The sequence below is a fragment of the Camellia sinensis genome, chromosome 1, assembly GCF_055761805.1.
Source record: "Camellia sinensis isolate YWXY chromosome 1, ASM5576180v1, whole genome shotgun sequence".
In the NCBI taxonomy this organism is placed as follows: domain Eukaryota; kingdom Viridiplantae; phylum Streptophyta; class Magnoliopsida; order Ericales; family Theaceae; genus Camellia; species Camellia sinensis.
Genome location: NC_138961.1, coordinates 199,688,811 through 199,708,177, shown reverse-complemented (window position 1 = coordinate 199,708,177; position 19,367 = coordinate 199,688,811). Strand labels below are relative to the sequence as shown.

Sequence of the window (19,367 nt, the reverse complement as noted above, 5' to 3'; positions counted from 1 at the left end):
AATTAAATTAACTTCTTAATTCAATAAAATAAAACATCACATTCAAATAATAATTATTTTATTTTTTATTCCACAAAAGTTAAAAAAGTTAAAAAAATCTATTCCAAACGAGACTTTTTAACCTCAGATTAAATAACCAAAAAGTCAACCAACATCCCAAACAAAGGCTTATGATAAGCTAATAACTAGTTCCAATTAAAAAAAAAAAAAACACACGTAAGGTAATAACTATAATACATCAATAAAGATACCATTCAAAAAAATGTACGCAAATAATGTATAATTTTGATTTATTAAATGCAGACTTCATCATTCAAAAGTTAAATTCAAATTAAATTGCACATTATTTTTTGATTAATTTATAAACACAAATTCTTTAATTGTTTATAGTTTTTATATTTTTGAGAGTCTGTATTAGTTTGTTTTGTCAACTTTTACTTATAATTTATTAAATAAAAATATTTAAATAAATTAAAAAAATTAATTGTTTAAAAAATTGATAAAATATATTTTTTCAGTACAACTGACAACGAACCAAGTATATTAATGAGTTTAAAATTATGTTTAAATTTGATTTATTTACATAACGAGTCAACTTTAAAAGAATTTTTAACGAGCAAAATATGAATTAAGTTTGAATAATTTAATTGTTTATAATGCAATAAGCTCATCTAGTAGAGTAATAAGTTATTCAAACTTGATTTATTTATATAACGAGTCGCTCTTAAACGGATTTTTATTGAGTTGAACAGGAGGTAAGGCTTTGTTTGGCATGATTTAAAAAAGTCAAAAAGTTAAAAAGTTACTATCATCATCTTATTTAAATCATATCACCTCTCTAACACATCACTTCAAACCCAACCCATACCCAACTCATATTTCATAAAAAGTCAAAAAGTACACTTATTTACATCATCCCAAACTCCTCCTAAATTTAAATAACTTGGTTTGTTTTTAGTGATTTAAAAAAAAAATTTGAAAAAACTTTGGATTTCTAAATTATATTTGACGAGACAAATCAAAAAATTGTTTTGAAAAAAAACTTTAAAATGACAAAAATAAGTTAAGAAAATACTTAAATATTTGTTGAAAATTTAGATTTTTTTTTAACACAAAACAGATTGAAAGAATTAAAAATTTTTAAAAAAAAAAATCACTAGAAAAAAAAGAGAAAATCAGTTTAAAAAAAAAAAAGGCATTTTTGCTAATATATTTTGTTTTCTTCTAATAATCGCTAGCAGCCATTTAACAACGTAATGCGTTGTTAAGCGCTCAAACTCTTTAAATGACGCGTAGAAAGGCATCTCCCTCATTGAAAGCCAGCACAGCTCCTCAACAGCAATGGATGCTTCTAGGGTTTCTTGAGAGATTGAGTGAGCATCGTTTACATTCATCCCCAATCGACAACAACTTTGAACTAGTACTGAGAGACTAGCCTCCTAATTAGGGTTTCAAAATCTATGAATCATACACTTTAAATCGCATTCATTCATTGAGTGGGACTAATTGAAGCAGAGCGTTATATAAAAATGCTTCAATCAATTGACAGCTCATGAAGAAGGGACTGAAGGAATCGAAAAGTGTTTCTTGGGCTTCAGGGGCTAAGCTTTGTCAGGTAACAACACTCACATTATCTTCCATGGTTCGTGATTTTGATTTGTTCATTGCGAGGTCGTAATGGTTCACTGAAACTTGAGAGTAAAAAAAGTTCTCTCTCTCTTTCTCTCTCTACTTGGAGATTTGTTCACTCACCACTAGTGTTTGCCTTTTGGTTAGAGAGTAAACTAAATTCAATTAGTTCTTTCTGGCCTCTCTCTGTTTTTTTTTGTATATACCTGAATTGATCGATTTGTTGTTTTGCCTTATCATTCTTCGTGATTTTTATATAATTCAACATTGTTTGGCTGCCAGGAAATGCATGGAAACGAAACTAGTTGATTCATATGTTTGTGTCTTTTTTACTAATTAAAAAAAAAAAAAAAAAAATTGAATAAATTGTACCTTAATTTGCTTTAGATTCGAACCATTCTGTTTTTTTATGTTGTATCTGGATTAGGTTGAGTTGGAAGGAGGTTTCCTTTTTTTATTTTTTTATTTTTTTTATTCCCCTTTCTTGTGCAAATGGGGAGTTTTGTGAATCAAAGTAGCTTTTCTTTTTAATTTAAAATTCCTTTTTATCTTTTAAAGTTTGGTTTCTATCAATAGTTACTCAGAAGCAACTTAAAATGAGAGCACAATTTTGGGTTCAAAATAGAACTCTAAAATTGAAATCTCATATGATTTTAGTTAAAGCCCTCAATGTTAAACAGAATGAACATCTGGAATACCAGAAACTTTATGAAGAATGCTTCTTCTTTCTAACATTTCTTGAATTGAATGACAAGGGCATGATACTAGGGATCGCTTTTGGTGGTAGTCTCTACCTATCTATGTAAGGGTCCAGATTCTCTCCAGTTGGAAGAAAGAATGGACCAAACAGTTTGATTCGGTGGGCCACTGGAGATCTCATGTCGATGATCTGAGTCATTCATTTTCTAAGTGTTTGTGTGTAGATTATCCATGAAAAAAATAAGATTGATATGATAATCATAGCCACATGATTTCATCAAATTTGTGTTACAAAAATAAACAACAAATATGATTTGAAAACAGACCATTGGATACAAATTTGATGAAATTGGCTACGATTACTGGATCAATTTGTTTTTTATTTTTTATTTTTATGGATGATCTACGCATAAACCGCTCATGTTATCAACGTGGACCATGTGTGGTGAGAGAGTACTGGACCCCAACAGTTTGCTTCGGTCAGCCCCACATAGAGCCCGCATTGATGATTTCAGCCATTCATTTTTTTGGTGTCTATGTATAGATCATTCATGAAAAAAGATTGATTGGCGAGGCTGTTGATTTGCATTAATCTGAATTTTATTGTCTATTGTGTTATCTAACATTGACCATCCACAAAATTATCAAAAGATAATTCACTTTGTTTGGTTGTTTTTTACACTCAGTTTTTTGAAAGTTTTAGAGTACTTGTTTGGTTATTCAAAAAACTAAACACACTTTTCAAAATAATATGCTGAGGCGAGAGACAATTTAAGGAGAGAGACACTATTCAAAATTCAAGTTTCCCTCCAATTTAAGGAGAGAATTTTTTTTAAGAAAAAAATTGTCACATCAAAAAATACTCTCATCTTAGTGTTATATATATATGTACATGCTATAGATGTATGAAAACATAATTTGATATGTAGCCATTTATGGGTACATATCTTACTATTAAATGTGTGACTTTATCATAAAATTTGCACTAATTTCAAAATCAAAAAACGTAATTTTTTTACAAATTGCCATTAAAAAAATCATAAGTAACTTACAACTTTTGCAACATGAAGTACAAAAAATTGAGACATTTTGTTATGCCAAGTTCAGACGATGTTACATATGTTTGTGTTAATGTTACGATATTGTGTGATAAAATAAATTTTCTGCATAACATTTATGAAAATTTAATTCTATGTAAGAATTTTTTAATGCCAATTTGGAATTTTTTTTTTACATTTTCTGTGGTTGAAATGAGTGGAATTTTATGATAAAGTCACACAGCTAATGGTACGATATGTACCCATAAATGACTACATACCAAATTATGTTTTTATACATATATAGCATGTACATATATATATATATATATATATATATATAAAAAACTAACATGGGAGTATTTTTTGATGTGACAAATTTTTTTTTTTCAAAGTTGTCTCTCTCCTTAAATTGGAGGGAAACTTGAAATTGCAATGATGCATTTTTTTGAAAACCAAATAAAGATCCATTTTCAAAATAGAGTTTTCAAATCACTTTTTGGAAAAATAATTCAAAAAAATGGAACCAAACATAGTGATTAATACTATTAATGTGCAAATTTTAAGGTTGTATAATGCTCATCAAGAGTTTAATTTTAAAAACTGATAATATGTAACGGTTCTTAAGGTTGCCGAAATAAACTTCAATAATGCCATATATATGTTAAGTGCCATTAAAACTTGGGACTATGGGAGTCCTTGACTTTGGAATGAAGTTGTGCACTTCTCCGTATCAGAGAGAACAATTAGAAAAAGAAAGCTATTAAATGGTTATTTAATTGAAAAAAAAAGGAAGATTAAATGACTCTGTAGATGTTAATTTGCTATTGTGGTATATGACAACGACTGCAAACTGAAGTGTAAAGAATTATGACATAATTCATCCTAATTTTTCTTATGAGATTAACAATTACTGCCTATCTCATGATTATTTGAAACTCTTGTTTAATTTCAAATTTTAACATTTAATTTTCTCCTTCTTCTAATTTTAACAGCATATATTTTTAAATTCCTAGAATAGATTAGACCTCACTACTAGAAAAATAGAAATTCATTCATTTGAATAATTGAATAATACCACATAATAAAAGGTATAAGATGTTAAAAAATTGCTTCACACTTATAATGTCTACATTTGCAGCTAGAAAGTTGAAAGTGCTCATGAGTCATACGTGAAGCTTTGTCGGATAGTAATTAATTGAAGATTAAGATATTTGGTTTGATAAGTTTGGTTGAAGATTAAGATACAAGATAGAGGTTTCAGAAAATCAATTTGTTTTTGTTAAAATTTACCATCACCTACCACCAATTTACCATCACCTACCACCACCTACTCCTCACCTACTCCTCACCTACTACACTCACCCTCTCCTATATAATGAGCCACTCACCATTTGTAATAGACACAACAACATATCAATCAATCAATAATACAATTCTCTATTTCTCTTTATACATTAAATTTCTACATGGTATCAGAGCAAGGTTAAGAAGCTAGTAATTCTGCTTCACCGGCGGGCGGCAGCCTCGCCTTGGCCGCCCGCCGGACCTCTACACACCCACCAAGTTTGTTCCACTCTTTCCAATCACAAGAACAACCCTTTTTCTTCAAGCTTCAATTCACACTTTCCCTCTGCATACTGAACTCTCTCAGTCACTCTCTTCTTCTTCTCTCTCTCAAATCCATTGCTGAGAGAGAGAGAAACCCAGAAAAATGCGTTTCCTCCTCCTCTTCCTCCTACTCCAGTTCCATCTCCACAGCTCCGCCGCCGCCAAACCAGTTTTATTCCGGTGAATTGCTGGAGCCCATTTCCAGCTGTTTATGGGACAACTTGGATGTTGAGGAGAAGCTAAATGAGCTGCATCCTTATGTCGAGCTTTGTTGGCTTGCTGAATTTTGGCTGTTAGGAGATGTTCATGAACACTGCACTAGAATGGTGATATCCTGTTTGGACTCCGCCAGAAATTTGTCTATAAAAATACGTCAAATCGCTGCCAATCTCTCTCAATGGAAATTATCTTAAGCCGCGGCAAATTACATGGCACCTTCGTATCATCATCTGCGCAACTCTGGTAAACTCGAAGAACTGGACGAAGAGCTTGTTGATATGGTCCGGGCTGCCTCTGTTAGACTTTCACAGGAGGGTGGTGGTCATCATCCTCATAGTTGATGTGATTATTATATGCTGTTTACAAAACACACACCCATCACCCACAGAAAAGACCAGCTACCCACGTGATCCCACTAACCAATGCCCTTTACTCTCTCTCTCTTTGAGCAGTGATTGATTCTGTTTTTATTTTTTCTTCTTTTTTTTTAAAACAAACATCATCATCTCCTTTTACACACTCTCTCTTCACTTTGCATCCACCGCCCCAAAATTTTTTTTTATCCTAAAGCTTAATTGGTGCACTCCTTGTTCCCCACTTTCCTTATTTTATATATATATATATATATATATCTCTTTTTATTATATATTAAATAACCAAAAAAAAAAAAACATCATCTCTCCTCCGTTTGATTTCCAACTCCATTATTTTTCTTTCTTTTCTCCAAACCACTTTCCTTATTTCCCCCATCTTTCCTTTTTGATTTCAAATATATTTTTATTATTTTTTTTCTTTATTTTTCTTTCACATTATTTTTAATCTTTTTCCAATTCCATTCATACCATATAGATTTGCACACCAACCATATTTTATTCCTCTCCGGAATCATCCCCGATCATCATTTTACACCACAAAAAAAAAAAAAAAAAAAAACACAAACAAACAAACAACAACAAAAAAAAAAACAACCAACCACAAAACACACAGAACAACCACACCCACAGTGGGACTTTTCTTCTCTATTCTGTCGCCGGTCTCTTCTTTTTGCCTTCGTCCTGGGCAGTCCTTGACGGTGTTGCCTCCGTGTTTCCCATGCCACCGAGCACATTCAATCCCCCCTGCTCCTCCCCTGCCGCATATGGAGGCCCTCCAAATCGGAACATCACGGTGGCCTTCCGCTTCAGCTCCTTGTTTTCTGTCTTTAGCACACTTATCTCTGCTCGCGCATCCTTATACATGCGTTGGAGCAGAGCCAGCTGGGAGTTTAACTGTTGCACCTCATTTGTCTTGCTCTGCAGCCGGTGCGACAAGTTTGTGACCGCAGTCATGGTTTCCACACATGACTTCAGAGTGTACTGATTGGCCTCAATATCAGTTTGCACCGCCATTTTTTGCTCCACCGACCGCATCGGAAAGTTCAACGGAGCAAAACCAGAGGTGTTTGGTTGAGGTTCACTGGCCACCGCACCAGTTATTTCTCTTGTGGACTCGTTCAGTTCTGGAAAGAGCGTGAGCAGACCACGGGAAGAGGAGGCCATGTTCTGGGTAGCTGGACGGGAAGAAGAGGCCATGTTGCTGAGTGTTTCAGAGACGGGTTGGTTACAGAGTATTACAGAGTTTCTCTCTCAGCAAAGGAAGAGTTTTTTTCAGAGGATTTTCAGAAGTTTTTTGTCAGCCTCAGCCTCAGCATCAACCTTGGTTAAATAGCGAGGCAGCCACGCGTATCGCGCGTCACTTGACGCCAGACGACAAACGGACACGCCAGCCGAGGCACTCACGTGCCTCGCCATCATATCTGGCACGCCTTTTTATGGATTGGGCACGCCTTTTGATGGCATGCCTTTTGAAAGATTGGGCACACCTTTTGAGGGTGCGACTTTTTAGGGGTCCGACAAGACTCTGTAAACTGTCCCGACATTGATTCCGGTTAGCTCCTTTATGGGTCCGACAAGACTCTGTAAACTGTCCCGACATAGATTCCGGTTAGTTTCTACAAGGGTCCGACAAGACTTTGTAAACTGTCCCGACATTGATTCCGGTTAGTTTCTACAAGGGTCCGACAAGACTCTGTAAACAGTCCCGACATTGATTCCGGTTAGCTCCTTCATGGGTCCGACAAGACTTTGTAAACTGTCCCGACATTGATTCCGGTTAGTTTTTACAAGGGTCCAGCAAGACTCCGTAAACTGTCACAACAACTGTCACAACATTGTCTGCTACAACGGTCCGACATGACCCCATAAACTGTCTTCTACAACGGTCCGACATGACCCCATAAACTGTCCTCTACAACGTTATGACACCACCATCCAGTGTCTTCACCAATGGTCTGACACGACCATACAGTGTCTCCTATCCTCTTTTATTTTTATGTATTTTCTTGTTTTGTTACTCTCTCCAAACTCAAGTTGGTTAGTTTCTATCCTCCTTGAGTTTGCGGGGGGCTGTTAAAATTTACCATCACCTACCACCAATTTACCATCACCTACCACCACCTACTCCTCACCTACTCCTCACCTACTACACTCACCCTCTCCTATATAATGAGCCACTCACCATTTGTAATATACACAACAACATATCAATCAATCAATAATACAATTCTCTATTTCTCTTTATACATTAAATTTCTACAGTTTTTATGTACTAGAAATCTATCATGGCAGTTGCTTATCAAAAGAAAAAAAATAAATCATTCTTTAGTGATTGATTAAAAAATGTAAGAAAATGAAAAAAGACCTCCATATGGTATTTATTTGCCTTAGTGAATTTTCACACAACCATATACTTACATTAAGAATCAAAATAAAATACTTCGTTATCTTTTTGCATTAGTTGTGGATTTATTTACTAGGCATAATCAAGAGGATCTGCCGTGGTGTACTTATTGGGAAAAAAAAGATGTCCCTTGGTTTGTGTTATTTATTGATGACATAGTTTTAATTGACAAAATTAGAATGGGAGGAAATTAATGTTCCTTTGTCAGTTTTGACGCTGTCCATTGACTGCTCGTTAGAAAAGGGAACTAGGGAAGAAGCAAACTTTCTGGTAATGTTTTAAAATCAGACTGGATCGGGTGGTTTGTCTAGTTGACCCATTGATCGGTCTAGGTTTCATTCCAGATAAACCACCAAACCCGTTTTACATTGAAAACCAGTTTATGTTTGGAAATTAGTGATAACAACGGTTAAACTAGTTAACCGCTAACCACATCTGGTTTTTTTGAACGCAAACCTCAAATGTGCAAAGACTACTTGGATTTGCCTGCCAAGCATTGGAAAACTAAAAGTCACAGGGCTCGAACTAGCAACCCCAAGTATGGTAGTCTTGTGGAGCAAGCAGTCAAATCTAAATTGAACTTCGTCGCTCTTCTTTCTTTCCTTGCGAGCAGGAAGCACACCAGCAACATGCATTGCATGAGTCTACTATATTTTTTACTCTTGACTGGGTGGACAGTTGATTGGAAGAGAACATCGATTTGCCTGGCTAGCAAATTGGCAGCGCGCTTATCTTGTATGACAACACTATAGAGTGAGTGGCTCTTCTGGCGGGCAGATGTGTGACAACACTCCAGAGAAAGTGGCGCTTTCATGTAACATGCTATGGTCCGAACGCCCTTTATAACCACCATACCACGATCACATTTCATAAATATTTGGTATACATATTTTATTTATTACATTAATACATTATCTTTTAAACATTTAATTAATTTTTTTATAAACAATAAATATAAATATATATTTGTATTTTAAAATATAAAAATAATTTAAATCAATGTATCTTAATATTTATTTTTTATTTAACTCTAATTGTAATATATTTATGAGGTAATTAAAATGTCATGGGTCGATTAATGCTTACATTAATATTTACATTAATGTCATGGGTCGATTTCAGTTGATTCAACGGTTGAATCAATGACACTTAACCCAGTCCCTTCTCTGATTCAGTCAACGCTCCAGGTTTCAGATTATTGTTTTCAAGTAATGACTGTGCTCGTCATTATGGTGGGGGTCCTTTCTCTGATTTAGTCAACAGTCCGAGTTTCAGAACATTGCTTTCAAGTAATGATTGTGCTCGTCATAATGGTGGGATTGACGTGGTTGTTGGGTGCAATGGGCGCAGTGGAACTGTTATGGCAACTAGAGTCGTGGTTTTTCCAAAGCTTACGAATATGCATATTTTTTTGTAATATTTTAGAATCACATTTATTACGGGTTTAAAATGATTTTTGGCTGATTTTCTATATTTATTTAAACATGATCAAAGTATGTATTAAATTTTATACTATGTTTTTATAAGTAAAATTTTATTTATGAAAATTGCTTTACAGGGGGACACAACTTTGTATACACGAAGTATATATTGGGCTTGTTTGGTGCAGTTTATTGTAAGTTAAAAGTTGATAATTAAAAAGTAGAAGCTGAAAGCATTCCTCTCCCAACTTCTAGATAATTAGCTTATTCTAGCTTATTTAAGTTATTTATGTCTAATAAGCTGCATCAAACAGTTTGACACAGACTCCTAAAATAAATAGAAAAAAAGCTATAAGCAACTCATATAAGCTGCACCACACAGAGGGGTGTGCACGGGTCGATTGGCTCGAGTTCATTGTTGGAATTGTCACTCGAACCTATCCCTTTGGTTTGAAGCTCTCATCAACCGATTTTGACCGTGATCATCGTTGAAATCGACTATTCTTTGATTCAGTTTCGTTTGGATGGTTTTGGGCGATTTTGCAAAATATCATTAACAAAGGCAAAACTCGTTCGAAGTGTTGAAACCAAAGAAAACTCTGGTAGATTCAAAAGAGAAGAGATACGAGAGAATGAAAGGACTCACACAAGCAAAATAGATTTGAGAGAAACAAATATGAGTAAGTGAAGTATCTCGTCGTTGCCATTATAGTCGTCACCACCATCGATTACAACCACCACCACCGTTCATGAACCAGCGCATCACCAACAATTTGAAAGAGAATGAGGGATAAGTTTGCCAAAAAGGCCACCAACGCTCCAATCGAGAGAGAGAGAGAGAGAGAGAGAGAGAGAGATGGTTGGGTCTGCTATGCCGTTTGTGAGAGAGAGAGATTAGAGTTTCATCCTTAAGATTGACTGTTTGTGTTCTCTAGGTTTTTTGAAGAGAGAGAAAGGCATGAGTGAGTTTGTTAGCCGTTTGTGGGAGAAAGAGAAAGTGCTTTTTTTTATTTATGAAAAAAAGTGAGATTATTAGGCTTTCATGTTTAGAGGTTGACTGTTTATGTTCCCTAAGCCTTTTTAAATGATAGAATAAAAGGGATTGTTTAAGTTCTCTAGACTTTCAGCCTTGCAGGGACCAATAAACCACACACGCAACTAATAAAATATATATCAGGGACCCATAAACCACGCACACAACTAATAAAATATATATTATCTAATATAATAAATCGGTCGGATCAGATTAATTACTTCTCAATACCTTGAACCGCAATCGATCACCCACCCGTGAAAATTGGAACTAAACAACTGCAGCTGACTGTATCACTACGGGGTTGGTTCGGGTTGAGTAGGTTGATTGGGTTTCTGGGTTGTGCGCACAACCCTATGAGGCAGTAAGGAACAAAATCCCAAGCCTTATGAAAAACTATCCTTAGATAACCCCTATGCCAAGAAGCAAGTAATTCCCGTTCCAAGACAAGCCTCACTCACTTAACCTTAAAAGCCGAAAATATCATGCTCCACACGTCCCTAGCTACTAAACAACGAAGCAAGAGATGATTTACACTCTTCCCCCCTCTTGCACGTGCAACACCAATACGCCAAGAAATTTTCTTTGTTTTTCAAATTGTATATATATTTGATTGGCACCGGAGTGTCTTGATCCAAGCCTAATTAATCCTTAGGGATGCATAGGCCCTCGGTAAGGAGTTTTCCGCAAGTGCACCATGGTTAATTCAAGGGTTTTTCAAATTATATTTGGTTAGAATTGCTTGGCCTTTTTTGGAAATAGACTATTTTAGTAACTTTTTGATTTTTTGGTTAAAATATGATGTAAAAAAAAATTAGTATATTTGGAATAATTTTTTTAGTTTTTTACGAAAAGATGTGCAAAAAGTAGAGAGAAAATGAAATTTTTGACTTTTTGGTATATGTTGGTTTTTTAGTTTTTAGTAACTTTTTGACTTTTAGGCTAAAATATTGAGTTGCCAAATTAGGCATTAGTTTCTGTCCAAGCCAATAGAGAAACCTTGAGAGGAGCTTTCACCTTTCAAATGCCTTTCGACGGAAAATCATCATTCCGTCTTTCAATTAGGGGTGTTCGAAAAACCGAATTACCCATTGAGACTGACCAATCCGATCCGAATTGAGTGACTATGGTCACTTTTTAAAAAGGCTTCATGCTCAACTCAATTCTAATATAGATGATTTATTTATTTTTCAGTTGGTGGACGATTTTGTACTTATTAAAATTGATATTTTTTAACCGACCGAGAAAGATGTTTGGTAGAAAACAAAGTGCCTTCACACGTGATAACAATCGTTAAAACTCGGTTTGCATAAAAAATTATATAATAACATACATATAAAGAGAGTAGCACATGGCTCAAAGAAAGAAGTGTCAAAGCTTTTATGTCACCTTTAAACCATCTCGAATTTCAAATGCAAAAAAAGGAAACCAATATATGCCTAACCTATAGTACATAGTAGTATGGGTGACTAGTTAGATATTTTCCATACATATACATGATCATAGTCACATCGCCATCAATACATAATGTCATGTTATTAAATATATTTATTCATATATAGAGGTATATGTAAGTATGTGCTCTCTCTCTCTCTCTCTCGCAAATTGAGATTACCCTCATCCCCTCATCCTTTCCCTGAAACCCTTTATCCCCCATTCTTTTTCTTCCTCTCTCTCTCTCTCTCTCTCTCTCTAATCTGGATGGTTAGTGGTCTTTTCACTTTTTTCATCTCACTTAGATCTATATGTTTGTTTGTGTGAGAAAGGAGGATAAGCTCAGTCATTGATGCAAGAATCATCTGAGAACTTGATTGAATTCGACTGGCAAACAGTATGGCCTGATGTCTTCGGCTTTGAACAGTTCCTCAGTCAAAATCAGATGTCCAATTCTCCATCATTGGTTGTCGGTTTAGGTGATGAGTTAATAGTGAAACCGATCTAAACCGACCCATGAACACTCCCACTTTCATTCAAATTTTGATAGAAAGAAGTAACTGAGAACAAGCCATTCTTATTACCCTTCAACACATCCTCCAACCTTGGTCTGACCTTGTAACTGAGAACAAGCCATTCTTAGTACCCCTCAACACATCCTCCAACCTTGGTCCAACCTCCCAATCTTGGAACATCCCAAGACAAGCCCCAACCAACTCAACTTTCCAATCCTATAAAGTTCTTCAAAAAAAAGGTGACCAGACAACCCGAGAGGAGGGATTTCAAAACTCTCCCACCGATCTTGAACTAGACCTCATCGCATGAAAATCTGGAAAGATCTCCCTTGAAGGCTTCTATCCATACCAAGGGTCATGACAAAATTACACTTTATGTTTATGCCTATACTTTGGAGCATATCAAGCTCCCTTATCCACAAATTCCCCTTTCTCAAGAAAATCTCCACAACCACTTATCCAACAAGGCCTTATTAGAAAACTCAAGTTCCATCTTGTCGATTAGGAAAGTGTATGCTAACTTTTTAGGTGAGTGGGTTAGTATCCACAATCTTGAGTTTTAAATTGAGTTTTATACGGGAATGGTGAAAATAGAAATTGACATGGTGAAACGAGAAAAAAATTTGAGTTTTAAACATAGCAGGCACTGACTACCGTAGTTACATAATGGTGTTGTAATGGGTGTTACTTAACTATGGCCACCACTATGGTGGCTGAAATGCCCGGGAGCCACTGATACTGTTACATAATCGTGGTGGCCAGTTTTTGGAAACACTAGGAGGATGTGGCTTGTAGATTATAAATAGTATGGATGAAGCAACTATGTTCTTTATGAGTATTGTTTAGTTGAGTCAAGTGACATACTTTTTAGGGTTGAATTATTAGAGAAAAGGCATTTAATATCAGGAAGAAGGCTTTAAGGTTCAAGAGTAAATGGAATTAGTAATAGCTCGTGATTGAATTAGATACTAGTGAAAAATTAGAGAAGAAGAAAAAGGTTAGCTTAGGTATTATTCCAATAGTTCCTCATCTTATGTATTTGCTACTAAGTACTCAGGTAAAATTACATCACATTGTCCCAAAAAGCGCCTAAAGCTACTAAAACTTCTCTAAATTTCTTCTATAATGGATTGCAAGTTTCTTTTTAAACTTGTAAATAATATAGACTCTAATTTGACTTGGATTCTTTATTTTGAAACTTACAATAGTAATGGATAAAACCTATACAAACCTAAATCTCATACATAGAGATCCTTTAGCATAATTATGCAAGTCCCCAAGTAGGTGTTGCATTGAAGTAGATTAATTCCACCTCTTTCTCTTTTTAAATTTTATTTTTCTCTTGAGCTTCTTATGGCTTGGATTTAGTAGCAAACTATATTGAAAACGGTAATAAAAAATGTTATTTGTGTTTCAAAGTATCTGTCATCTGTGATTTTCTTGTCTATAGATATAAATGTTGCTGCATTGAGGTTGATTAATTTCCACCTCTTCCTCTTTTTAAATTTATTTGTTCTCTTCAGCTTCTTATGGCCTGGATTTAGTAGCAAACTAAATTGAAAAGGTAATAAAAAAAATGTTATTTGTGTTTCAAGGTAAGTATCCGCTATCTGCGATTTTCTTGTCTATAGATATACTAAATGTGGAAGTTTTCTTTGATGTTATTTGAGTATACATAATGGAGATCAATGAAGATGATTTCTGAGTGGTAAAATAGGAAAATGTGTAAATTATTTAACTGGACTATGATTGGTAAATGTGAAGAAATTAATGGAAAATACTGAAGAATGCATTTTTTTAGCTTAATATGTCAAATGTTGCTGATACGTCTGATATCTCAATCAGGATTATTGAATCTAGTTGCACAAAATTTTGGTTTGGCTTCAAAAAGTTTCTGTGAATAGATCTATTATAAATTTTGCAGGGGTGATGTGTTTGATACGTTGAGATCTTTGTTGATGAACTGGGATTTAGATTTTATCTTGAGATTCATCAAGTTTCAATATATCATTTTAAGTCTAGGATGCCTAATTTTGCCTGAACTTGTGGTAGTATTTGTGCAATTTGGGAATTGGGGCATTTTCATTAAATTTTCAGTTCACTAATGTCTTGTTGGAAGGGAATTTACTGGAGGAAAATTCTATAACTAACCGGCAAGAACCAATACTTTGTTAACTTTTATATTAAGTAGCTAGTCAGCTATGTCCATGAATTTTTCATAAAAAAATATGCGTTGATGAATTTTACCTTCTATTAATATCATGGGTATCATAGTGTTGTAGACATAGACAAGTCCTATGAAAGTGGATGACAAGTTTGGATACTCAAACCTTTTTCTGTTGTCAAAAGAAAGATAGGGAAAATAATAAATCTTTATCTTCTTTTTTTTTTTTTTTGGAAAAAGGAAAAACAAGCAAGATGTTAACCAGAAATATAAATATCAATAAATTTGTACCATTTTTAAAGATACATTACATATCTGTCATATTTTAAAGTAGTTTAATTGCCATGAGCTGTTGACATTGCTGTTTGTTATCTCTTATTTTCTTCAAGGATCAGAGGAACACAATAATGACAGTAACAGAGAATATCATTGCTTTTTTTTCCGTGTAAAATTGCTGCTGATCTTGTATATTGGTCATTTTGTCCTTATGCATTCATGCATCTAAATTTTACTGTCTTCTTTTAGGATGGATTTTCTATGAATAGAACAGTTTGTACCTTCTGTCATATTTTCAGAGCTAGTGACCATAAAAGAACAGAAATTGCTTAAAAATGCTTGAGGAAAGCATTTATGGGAGGATAGCATTAGATAACATATTGTTTCTATGCTCAATGATCTTTCCAAGTTAAACTGAGGTTAATTCCCCTTCTGAACTTAAAAATGATTTTTGTCATGGCTTGGCTGTAAATTTTGTCTTCTGCTTGTATGTATTCTGAGCCTTCCTATTCTTATTATTTGATTAATTTTGTTTGTAACAGAAGGTTTTTCTATAATTATCTTGTGAAAGAAATGGAAGTGCTTCTATGGTTTCTCTTGTAGACTATTACGCATATAGATATATGCTTGTCTCAAGTTCCTGCAATCTGTTTAGAAAGAAAGATGTTACATCTTTGCTTGATTTAAGAACTGTTTAGATTCTTATGTAGCCAAAGGTGCTGCAAACTTTTTTCAGCCTTCGAGGGAATTCTTATTATCTTTAAATATTATCTTTGTAGCTAGCTGGGAATTATTTTCCTTCTCTTATTTCCATGTTTTGAGAAGAAGGGAGGTGTTGGAGTAAAAAATGATAATAGTATAGCATTTATCAGTTTGTGGCTGGAAATAATTGTGGATTGTTTCATCAGTTTTAATTTGCTTTGGAATCTGTTTCTTGCCTTTTTGGTTTGTAATTTATGGTCTCAGTACCATACATTAGTTTGCGAGGTTCTTTTCCTTTTTCAGTTTTTTGACGTGGCTCAGAAATTATGTTTCATTGGGGTCATTGTACTTGAATCCATAATTCCATGAATGGTGACTAGTTTAACTAAGATAAATCGTGGCTATTCAACAGGTAAAGTTGTTTTTATCCGAGGATTGCCCTTCGAAAGTTGGTCTGCACACTCAAGATCATCTGCAGACTAACAGTGTGTACTCTGACAACCATTCCTCCAGGTTTGAAGGCAGACATTCTATGGACCCACTAAAGAAGAAACTCACCCACATACCTCAGATTGAATGGAAATGCCCTCCTGAAGTGAGCAATCATCAAACACTTTCACAATGCCTGTATTGGATCTTGATGTTACAAAAAATATTATTACTTTTAGACAGTTCGATTTTATTTCTGCTCATAGAATTTGTGTTGATTAACCAGGTTGTTTTCACAATGCCTGTATTAAATGGTTTTCTGCTCTCTTAATTAACCAGGTTGTTTTGAATCCTGATTGGCATGTGGCTGCTGGTGAGGAAAGCAAAGAGGCAGAAACTCAAAAGAATAGGGAAAGGAAAGTATTCAGATCAGCTTATACTCGTGTTTCTGACATCCATCGCAGGTAAATCTCTTGCTCGAGTCTCTTTTTGGTTCCTCATCTTGCTTTATACTGAACCGTTATTTTCTTTTCTTTTCTTTTTTTGGTATCAATCTTCCATGTAGCTTCTTCCGGCCGTTGGATGTGCAAGATCATCTTGATGATAGCCACATCCCTGTCATCCCCATCACTCCCATTGAAGATGTGGCAGTAGATCTGCCATCTGAGACGGTAGTACCACAAAACATGTCTTTCAACTCGCAGCCACTAGCCCTGCCCCGAGGTGTGTTATCTGGAAATCCCGAATCTGACCCTGCTGCTTCTCTAAAGCCTTCTGCCAATGAAAAACCAGCACTTGAGATTCTACCTGGTTTTCAAGCTGATGCAGTTGTTGCTGCTGTGGCTGCAGTAACTGCAATCACGAAGAGCAAAGAACATGCAAGCTTGATTGACCCTGATTTGCTCATTAAATTCCTCAGCGACCCAAAAATGGTCGAGAAATTGATCCGTGAGCAAGGATCTACTGCCGGTACTAGAACTGAACCTGTGTCTGAATCAAAGTCTTTGACAACATCAGTGCCTTTGCCCATCACAAAGCCAGGTCTGGTTGAGAAAGTGATTAATGAAAATGAGGCAGTAATGAAGACAGCAAGTACATCCATACCTGGCCCAAATCTAGTTTCACCCTCGGTTGCTATACCTGGTCCAAATCTAGTTCCACCCTCGGCTGCCATACCAGGCCCAACTCTAGTTCCACCCTTGGCTGCTATACCTGGCCCAAAACCCAATCCAGTGATTAAACAATTGAATAATGAACAGGACCCAATTTCTGGGTCAAAGCTGGTGACACTGACAACCTCAGTGGCACTACCTGGCCCAAAATCTGAGCCAGTGATTGAAAAACTGATCCATAAACACAGAGCACACACTGAAACACGAGCTGCACCTGTTTCTGGACATAAGCCAGCGACATCCCGGGTTGCTTTTTGCAGTCCGAGACCTGGTCCAGTGGTTAAAAAATTGATCAATGAAAACCAAGTGCCCACTGAAGCAGGAAGTGTACTTTTTGCTGTAGGGAAGCTAGCAACACCGCTAGCTTCCTTGCCCAGCTCGAAACCACATTTGGCAAAGATTAAGATGATGATTAATGAATATGGAACAGAAAATGAACCCATTTCTGGGTCTATGCCATCGACTCTGAAGGTTCCAATTTCGAGTCCGAAACTGGATATGGTTTTGCCAGATGTTACAGGGCCAAACTTGATAGCATTACAGAATATGATTCAACCAGATTTGCGACTTAAGGCACCGTCAGTGGACACAACAGGGCTGAACTTGCACCCATTGGTAAATATGGTGCAGCGCAGTTTACAAATGCAAGCACTCTCACCAGATACTGTTCCAACATCTACATTTTTGGGCCCTCCGGTAAAGGACATCAATTACATTAAGAACCTTATCAGGCAACATGGAAAAAACGATGAAACTGAGGAATATAATCTTTCACAATCTGGAAAATCTCATGTTCAGGACCTGAAATTGGTTCCAAATCTAAAACCAAATGAATTGACACCAAAGTTTCAGAAAGATTGCATCTTCTTTAATAGCCCGAGGGGATGCCGATATGGGTCTAACTGCCTTTTCCGCCATGATAGGGTTAAAAAGTTGCAGCCTGGCAGTGTTTTGGAGGGTCCAAGTGCAAAGAGAATGAAACTGGGTGGGGAAATCACTGGAAGCACTTAAAATGGAGGGTGATTTAATTGATGAAATTTTCACCTTTGTTACATAGTTTTTACAGTTTTTCTTTCTCCGTCATCAGGAAGTTTTTACAGATGAACTTTTTATGCTTTGGTTTTTTCACCTCTGGTACACAGTTTTTCTCCTTTGTGCATAGCATAGCAGTTTCTTCAGATTTATAAGTGTGGCACAATGGCCCAAGAAATTTGCAAATTTGTGAATAGATTTGAGCAGTTATTTTTCTGGGTTTTCTGGGTTTGGTAGATTGATGCATATAAGTCGAAAGTCTCACATCTGCTGAAGTAAAATACAAAACAAAGGTGAAAGAATTAACATTAGAAAAGTGGGTGTTAATATGTAACAATAATTGTAATGGACATAATAATGACTAGTGCATAGAAAAGGTTGAATATGTGGTTGAATTGAATAATAATGAGAACTTGTGAGGGCACATGTGGAACCCAGAGAATGCTAAAATACCAACATTAATTTTATGTTTTGGCGACCGTTTCCTTGAACCTTGCTTGGAAGTTGGAATGGGATTGATGGGCAAAGACTTTGTATGGTTGAGCCAAGTTGAATTTTGAGAACATTGAGCCCCCTTTAAGTGTAACATTGTATTTCTTTTGCCCCCACCAGAGTGGATTTTTGTAAATTTTTTAGAGTAAATTTACACTTTTTTTTTTTTTTTTTTATCAGCAAAGAAATTTTTTATTAAAAACATGAAATTAAAGGTACATGAAGATGACATGCATCGAGAGAGATTCGGAAAGTACAAAATACTCCTACTACTGTTACTCGCATCCATACAACCAACTCCTTGGCCTCACGATTTTTTTTTTTTAAACAAAAAAGAGATAAGAAGGATTTAACTAGAAAATAAAATACATGAATTCCCACAAAATCAGCCCACACAACCAAAAACCAAAAACCAAAAACCAAAATCAAAACACTCAAGCTGCTCATGCATTCTTCTTTTCAACAAATTAAAATTTTTTGTTTAACACCCAGGCAACTGCACTCCTCTTTTAACAAACCACACTACTATGCAATCCAAAAATTTTATTCATCTATGCTGCTGCACTCCCAATGCCACACCACCCAAACTAAGTCTTTTCAACAGCCCACACCACCAATTCCAAGATCCACGCCTGACAGTTCCATAGCCGACAGCTCCAAAAAAGAAAGCTTTCACTTGAAAATTAAGACAGCTCCATTCACACTTCTGCCTCCGTAGACAGCT

At 35.5% G+C, this 19,367-nt stretch overlaps 1 protein-coding gene across 2 annotated transcripts; it reads left to right on the top strand.

Annotated features, from left to right (window-relative positions):
- Positions 1-1,239: 1,239 nt before the first annotated feature.
- Positions 1,240-18,367, top strand: LOC114305438 (uncharacterized). 2 transcript variants are annotated; one of them, XM_028250515.2, is made up of 4 exons: positions 1,240-1,615; positions 16,032-16,113; positions 16,287-16,411; positions 16,513-18,367. In XM_028250515.2, the coding sequence occupies exons 2-4, from the start codon at positions 16,051-16,053 to the stop codon at positions 18,128-18,130; spliced, it is 1,806 nt and encodes a 601-aa protein (XP_028106316.2). In that variant the 5' UTR covers positions 1,240-1,615; positions 16,032-16,050; the 3' UTR covers positions 18,131-18,367. The 2 variants fall into 2 exon arrangements, with proteins under 2 accessions (XP_028106316.2, XP_028106314.2); XM_028250513.2 differs by having other exon boundaries at positions 15,931-16,113.
- The last annotated feature ends 1,000 nt before the right edge of the window (positions 18,368-19,367 follow it).